Source organism: Coturnix japonica, unplaced genomic scaffold, assembly GCF_001577835.2.
Source record: "Coturnix japonica isolate 7356 unplaced genomic scaffold, Coturnix japonica 2.1 chrUnrandom339, whole genome shotgun sequence".
In the NCBI taxonomy this organism is placed as follows: domain Eukaryota; kingdom Metazoa; phylum Chordata; class Aves; order Galliformes; family Phasianidae; genus Coturnix; species Coturnix japonica.
Window position 1 is genome coordinate 32,116 of NW_015439867.1, and position 8,066 is coordinate 40,181.

At 52.3% G+C, this 8,066-nt stretch overlaps 1 protein-coding gene across 1 annotated transcript in view; it reads left to right on the top strand.

Moving 5' to 3' along the window:
* Positions 1-7,388, top strand: part of SMUG1 (single-strand-selective monofunctional uracil-DNA glycosylase 1) — a 24,467-nt gene extending 17,079 nt beyond the window's left edge. Inside the window, exon 3 of the mRNA XM_015850342.2 lies at positions 7,365-7,388. Coding sequence (XP_015705828.1) covers positions 7,365-7,388 — 24 coding nt within the window. The remainder of the gene's footprint in view (positions 1-7,364) is intronic.
* Positions 7,389-8,066: the final 678 nt, after the last annotated feature.

Sequence of the window (8,066 nt, forward strand, 5' to 3'; positions counted from 1 at the left end):
CCCCCCCCCACCTCTATTTATTCCCACTCTATGCAAAGCCACCGCAAACTCTGCTTCACCCCGAGCCCTGCTTGGAGTTCAGAGGATGCAGGGACTCGTTCTGCCCTTCTCTCCTCCATCCGTGGGGGCTACGGGGGAGCAAAGCGCCCCATAAATTGCTGCTATTTACACAAGGATTGGTTGCAAGGGGCCGTCATGCATTTGGCACAGGGGGGAGAATATCTCCTTTGTGCTCCTGAGCTCAGCCTGGGCTCCCTATGGGGTGATCTGTCACTTCAGCCTTTCTCTCTTGGCTTTATTTATTTGTTTGGAGTCTCAAAGGGCGGCCGGTGGGGCAGGGAATCGTCTGGGGCTGCCCGACAGAGGGAAATCTCAGGGTCTAATGATCCCAATAGGGGGGGGAATAGGAAGGGAGGGGGTTTAAAGGGGTCCCTGTGCCCCATAGGGTCTCTGTGCCCCATAGGGGTCCCTGTGCCCCATAGGGGTCTATGTGCCCCATAGGGGTCCCTATGCCCCATAGGGGTCTCTGTGCCCCCATTGGGGTCTCTGTGCCCCCATTCAGGTCTCTGTGCCCTCATTGGGGTCTCTGTGCCCCTATTGGGGTCTCTGTGTCCCCATTGTGTTCTCTGTGTCCCCATTGGGTCTCTGTGCCCCCACTGAGGTCTCTGTGTCCCCATTGGGGTCTCTGTGTCCCTATTTGGGTCTCTGTGTCCCCATTGGGTCTCTGTGTTCCCATTCGGGTCTCTGTGCCCCCATTTGTGTGTCTGTGTCCCTATTGGGGTCTCTGTGCCCCATAGGGGTCCCTGTGCCCCATAGGGGTCTCTGTGCCCCATTGGGGTCTCTGTGCCCCCATTGGGGTCTCATTGTCCCCATTGGGGTCTCATTGTCCCCATTAGGGTCTCATTGTCCCCATTGGGGTCTCATTGTCCCTATTCAGGTCTCTGTGTCCCTGTTCGGGTCTCTGTGCTCCCATTCAGGTCTCTGTGCCCATTGGGGTCTCTGTGTCCATTGGGGTCCCTGTGCCCCCATTCAGGTCTCTGTGCCCCCATTTGGGACTCAGTGTCCCCATTGGGTTCTGTGGGTCCCCATTGGGTCCTGTGGGTCCCCATTGGGTTCTGTGGGTCCCCATTGGGGTCTCTGTGCCCCATAGGGGTCTCTGTGTCCCATAGGGGTCCCTATGCCCCATAGGGGGGTCTCTGTGCCCCATAGGGGTCTCTGTGCCCCCATTGGGTCTCTGTGTCCCTATTTGGGTCTCTGTGTCCCCATTGGGGTCCCTGTGTCCCCATTTGGATCTCTGTGCCCCCCCCATTAGGTGGTTCTTAGGGACCCCCCCCCCCCTCATATCCCTGAAGCCTTGTATTCTTGCATAGGAAGGTCCACCAGCCATAGGATAACAGTAGCGGGGTGCTGGACCCTAAGGTTAATTAAAGCTCAGGCTCATCAAAGGGAATAATGGGTTCCTAGAGATGAGAATCTCTTCGGGGTGTCTTCAAAGAAGGAAAAGAGGCTCTTTGGGCTCCCAGCTCAGCTCTAATCAGCCATCCATGCAAACCAGGGCATGGTATTTCATTGCTGCTCATTTGGGGGCTCAAGCTGGTCTAAATTGGGGGGAAATCCACCCAAAACCCAATGGGAAGAAACCCCTTTTTGAAGGCTTAGGGCTGTGGATGGGTGTATTTACAGCCCCAGGCTGCCCATCCGTCTGCAGGAGCCTTATAAAGAAGCCCTGGGGTTCTTTGGGGTCCCAATGCAATGGGGGCACAGCACTGTGGGATCCCAATGCAAAGGGAGCACAGCACCCATGGGGTCCCCACATCCCCATACATAGGACCCCAGCACTACAGAGACCCCACACCCCCATACTAAGGAGCACAGCACCATGGGGTCCCTTCATCCCCATACATAGGACCCCAACACTATAGAGACCATACACCCCCATACTAAGGAGCATAGCACCATGGGGTCCCCACATCCCCATGCAATGGGGTCCCAATGCAATGGGAGCACAGCACCATAGGGTCCCCTCATCCCCATACAAAGGATCACAGCAATGTGGGGTCCCCACATCCCCATACTAAGGAGCACAGCACTATAGGGACCCCACAGCCCTGCTCAAAGTAGCGCAGTACCATGGGGTCCCCATATCTGCATGCAATGGGGGCACAGCACAGTGGGGACCCCACATCCCCATGCAAAGGGGGCACAGCACCATGGAGTCCCAATGCAAAAGGAGCACAGCACCATGGGGTCTCCACATCCCCATACAAAGGAGCCCAGCACTATAGGGACCCCACAGCCCTGCTCAAAGTAGCACAGTACCATGGGGTCCCCATATCTGCATGCAATGGGGGCACAGCTCCATGGGGTCCCAATGCAAAAGGAGCACAGCACCATGGGGTCCCCACATCCCCATGCAGTGGGGTCCCAATGCAATGGAAGCACAGGTGTCCCCATACATAGGACCCCAGCACTATAGAGACCCTACACCCCCATACTAAGGAGCACAGCACCATGGGGTCCCCACATCCCCATACAAAGGAGCCCAGAACTATAGGGACCCCACAACCCTGCTCGAAGGAGCACAGCTCCATGGGGTCCCCATATCCCCATGCAATGGGGGCACAGCACCATGGGATCCCAATGCAAAAGGACCACAGTGCTGTGGGGTCCCCACATCCCCATACAAAGGAGCCCAGCACTACAGAGACCCCACACCCCCATACTAAGGAGCACAGCGCCATGGGGTCCCCACATCCCCATGCAATGGGGTCCCAATGCAATGGGAGCACAGCACACTGGGGTCCCCACACCCCCCCACAATGGGAGCTCAGGACCCCCATTCTCACCCCCCAAGGATGGGATTTGTGATGCTGAGCAAGGAGAGCTTGGAGCTGCATGGTTGGCTGCAAAGCAAATCGCAAAGCAGCATTAAACCAAACCCCATTGCAGCCTCCTCATCCGTGCCCAGGAGCAGAGGAGCCTCCTGCCCTATTAATATCAGCATGAGGAGAGGGAACATCTTTATCTCTTCCATCCAGCGATACCTTGTCCTCTCTCTCTTTTATGGCTCCAATTCCCCTTTTTGTTCAGCCCCACGTGTCGCTCGTTGGGGGGGGGGGGGAGCTGCTGGAGCATCTCGGAACATAATGAGATATCTAAATATGACACCTCTGCTCCGACCCAACCCCATAAAACACCAGGGCTGGGATGTGCTGATCCACCGCCAGCCCCATGCCTTAACTCCATCATTGCTTAAAGATTACCCAGCAGCTTTTTTTCAATTACCTCCTATTAATGTATTTACCCGGCGTATCTTTTAGATCAAGCTGCAAGTTGTTGTTATTATTATTTCCCGTGTATTTATTTTCTGTTTTCTTGCAGGGAGACGGGTTGGCTTCCCCTTAAACGGGGCCCATATTTCACTATTAGAGCTGCTTCGTTAGCAGCGTGGGTTTGAGTGATGCCAGCGCTGAGATGCCTCCGCTCTCCATCTCCTGGTGTTTAATTCTGCTGCAGCTTCAAGCTGCTCCTTAGGTGATGGGTTTGTGCTGATGGGGTCGTGCCACCACCGATGGCCACACGTCTGGACGCCCCAGGGGTGGGTTTGTTGCCCCACATAGGCAGGTCTGACACGTAGGTTGGGTTTTGTGCCTCCTAAATAGCACAGGTTCTACACCCCAGGGGTGGGGTTTGTGCCCCACATAGGCACCAGGTCTTAGACACATGGGGTGGGTTTGTGACCAGCATGCCACCAGGTCTGATCACTGATACGGGTGTGGGTGTGTGCCCCAACATGTGACCTCAGGGTCTGCACATAGGGGTGCGTTTGCTGCCCCAAACATCTTGCCACCACGATCTGTAGCACAGTTAGGTGTCTATCGTGGTTGTTCTCAGGCCCAGCTATGGTCCACTCAGATTCCTGGACATCACTCAAAGCGGGTTAGAGCGACCTTGTAAGCCTGCCTTATCCTTAATTAACGCACGCCAGTGGTCTGACAGACTTGCGGATGGGGTTTGTGCACTCCACATGTGCGCAACCAGTCTTGACCCCCCCTCGAGATGGTGGGTCTGTGTCCCTGAATAGCATCAGGTCTGACCCCCAGGATGGGTTTTGTGCCCACATGGCCACCAGGTCTGGACAGCATAGGGGTGGTTTTGTGCCCCACATGGCACCAGGTCTGACCCCCAGGGGTGGGTTTGTGCCCCACATGGCACCAGGTCTGACACATAGGGGTGGGTTTGTGCCCCTAATGGCATCAGATCTGACACCCAGGGGTGGGTTTGTGCCCCACATGGCATCAGATCTGACCCCCAGGAGTGGGTTTGTGCCCCACATGGCACCAGGTCTGACACATAGGGGTGGGTTTGTGCCCCTAATAGCATCAGGTCTGACACATAGGGGTGGGTTTGTGCCCCACATGGCACCAGGTCTGACACATAGGGGTGGGTTTGTGCTCCTAATAGCATCAGGTCTGACCCCCAGGGGTGGGTTTGTGCCCCTAATAGCATCAGGTCTGACCCCCAGGGATGGGTTTGTGCCCCACATGGCATCAGATCTGACCCCAAGGATAGTCTTTGTACCCCCAGGTATGCACTGATGTTCCCCTTCCCCATTGATATTGCTGAGTTGGGGCCTCCCACCCCCCCTGCTGATCCCACCCCCATCAGTAGGACACCTTAACCCCCAGTTTAGGAGTATTTTCCCCCAAAGCACAAAGTTCCCCATCACCTCATAGCAGAGGGTCCCAAGGTGGGATTTTCCATCACCCCCCACCCCAAGGCTCCCTACTGAATCCCTGCAGCCATTTTTGGGATAATTCGCCTCAAAATGAGGCCGAGGACCACATGGGGTTGGCAACAAAGGCCAGGATGGTTCTGGCATAGATTCATCCCAAAGGAATCCACACAGAGCCTGAGTCTGGGCTGGGGTTGGGAATGGTTTCCATTTCTGAGCCATTTTCCACTGCCTTGCAATGTCAGTTTTGGGGTTATTATCAAATATAGGGAAGGAGGAGCGATTCTGAGGCAGAACCAAGCAGTTTTGGGGTTGGACTGTTGGTCTTGGAGGTCTTTCCCAACCTTTATGACCCAATGAGTCTATGAGTGAGAACGGTGGGAATGGGTTGGGGTTGGATTGTTGCTCTTGGAGGTCTTATCTGATCTTAATGACTCCTTGATCTGATGAATGAACACTGTGGGAGTGGGTTGGGGTTGTAATGTTGGTCTTGGGAGTCTCTTCCAACCTTTATGACCCGATGAGTCTATGAGTGAGCGTGGTGGGAATGGGTTGGGGTTGGACCCAGTGATCTCTGTGGTCTTATCTAACCATAACGGGTCTATGGTTTGATGAGTAGGTATGTTGAGAATGGGTTGGATTGTTGGTCTTGGAGGTCTTTGCCAACCTTTATGACCCAATGAGTCTATGAGTGAGCGTGGTGGGAATGGGTTGGGGTTGGACCCAGTGATCTTTGTGGTCTTATCTAACCATAATGAGTCCATGGTTTGACGAGTAGGTATGTTGAGAATGGGTTGGATTGTTGGTCTTTGGCCTTAATGACTCCTTGATCTGATGAATGAGCATGGTGGGGGTGGGTTGGGGTCGTAATGTTGGTCTTGGGAGTCTCTTCCAACCTTTATGACCCAATGAGTCTATGAGTGAGCGTGGTTGGGAATGGGTTGGGGTTGGACCCAGTGATCTCTATAGTCTTATCTAACCATAATGAGTCCATGGTTTGATGAGTAGGTATGTTGAGAATGGGTTGGATTGTTGGTCTTTGGCCTTAATGACTCCTTGATCTGATGAATGAACATGGTGGGGGTGGGTTGGGGTCGTAGTGTTGGTTTTGGGAGTCTCTTCCAACCTTTATGACCCAATGAGTCTATGAGTGAGCGTGGTGGGAATGGGTTGGGGTTGGACCCAGTGATCTCTGTGGCCTTATCTAACCATAATGAGTCCATGGTTTGACGAGTAGGTATGTTGAGAATGGGTTGGATTGTTGGTCTTGGAGGTCTTTTACAACCTTAATGACTCCTTGATCTGATGAATGAACATGGTGGGGGTGGGTTGTGGTTGTAATGTTGGTCTTGGAGGTCTTTTCCGACCTTAATGACTCCTTGATCTGATGAGTGAACATGGTGGGGGTGGGTTGGGGTTGTAACGTTGGTCTTGGACATCTTTTCCAGCCTCCCTGTGTTGGACTCCATTGGGTTTCAGAAGCAGAATGGATCTATAGGATTTCAACCCCCCATTCCCCCTTTTCAACATATAAAACCCAAGCGCTGTCCTCATAACGGGGCTGAATCCAACCAGGGCGCCCTACAGACACAACTGCTGTTATCCTTACTTATATTTAAGGCCCCATGGAAGCCCCGAGGGAATAAAACCATCCCGATGCCATAAGATCTTCAAGTCGTGTTACTGTTTATGTCGCGTTGGCTCTTCAGCCCTTGGAAGCCATAACCTTCCATTTTATGGCAACAATTATGCTAACGATAACGTTATTAAACCGCATGGGAACGAGCCCTAAATCAAGAAGGGGAAGATTCCCCTTCAAGATAATTGTGGCCCATTGGAGGCTTGGGGTGGAAGGAATCACCCCCCGACCACAGCGAGTTTGGTGGGTATATATATATATAGATATATATTTAAGAAGATTATTTATGGTTTATTTTAGACGCCGGATCATTTGGCTCTTGTTTCATCAATTTGTCACTGTTTTTATTGTCACCAATTGCCCATAACTGGAGTGTGTTTAAAATGTCATTGATCTTGATATTATGGTGTCATAATATGACAGTAATAGTTGTATCTTGTACAGAAAGCCCACTTCCTAAGATTGATGGCTTTCACCGCACCAATTATATCCTGTCCATCTCGGTGATAAAGGGAGCGTTGGAGGCATTCAATAGATAAATTAGATATCTTTTCAATTATTCCCTTTATTTTATAGGGTCACGTGCTTGATTAACAACTTTTTACTTCTGTTATTATTAAGCCGGAGGATTCTCAATGCTCTCTCCATGTCTTTGAGTTCTGTGGATATAATGGAAGACATTGAGGGCTTTGTGCTGTGTGATCGTCTCCTGTCTTTTATGCAGTGTGAATCTCGCTTGTCTTGGGATTCTATGAGTGCTGTGTTCCCTTTTATCCATCCAGGATCCCCCTAAATAACCCCTTTTTACTGCCCTGAGTTCAGCCCCATCCGGTTGTGAGCCCCATTGAGGCTTTGCATCATGGTTCTATGGGTGGTTATAGGGAGAGCTCTGGGATGCGGAGTGCCCCATATCAGAGTGTTTCTGGAGCTGGATGGATGGAGAAGGTGGTGGCTTTGGGCAGGATTTGGCCTCTTCTCTCTGTGTTCCAGGTTGGAGACATTGACTACAACTGACCCTGAGCATCTTCATGCCCACATGAGGATGTTCCCAGTATATATCCCATATGCTCCCATGGTGTAGGCCTGGAGGAACACTGTTGGGCCACAACTGGGTTTTCCATGGCCACATGAAGATGCCCCACTGCATCCCAGAGGTGTTCCCATGGCATCATATGAGCCTTGAGGACCGCTGTTAGCCAAGACCCATATGAGGATGTCCCACAACACTTTAGAGGTGTTCCCATTGAACCATATGAGCCTTGGGGACCACTGTTGGCCAATACCAGGTTCCATGCCCATATGAGGATGTCCCACAACACTTTAGAGGCGTTCCCATTGAACCATGTGAGCCTTGAGGACCAGTGTTAGCCAAGACCCATATGAGGATGTCCCACAACTCTTTAGAGGCATTCCCATTGAACCATATGAGCCTTGAGGACCACTGTTGGCCAAGACCCATATGAGGATGTCCCACACCATCTTAGAGGCGTTCCCATTGAACCATATGAGCCTTAGGGATCACTGTTGGCCAAGACCCATATGAGGATGTCCCACAACACTTTAGAGGCGTTCCCATTGAACCATGTGAGCCTTGAGGACCACTGTTGGCCAAGACCCATATGAGGATGTCCCACACCATCTTAGAGGCGTTCCCATTGAACCATATGAACCTTGGGGACCACTGTTGGCCAA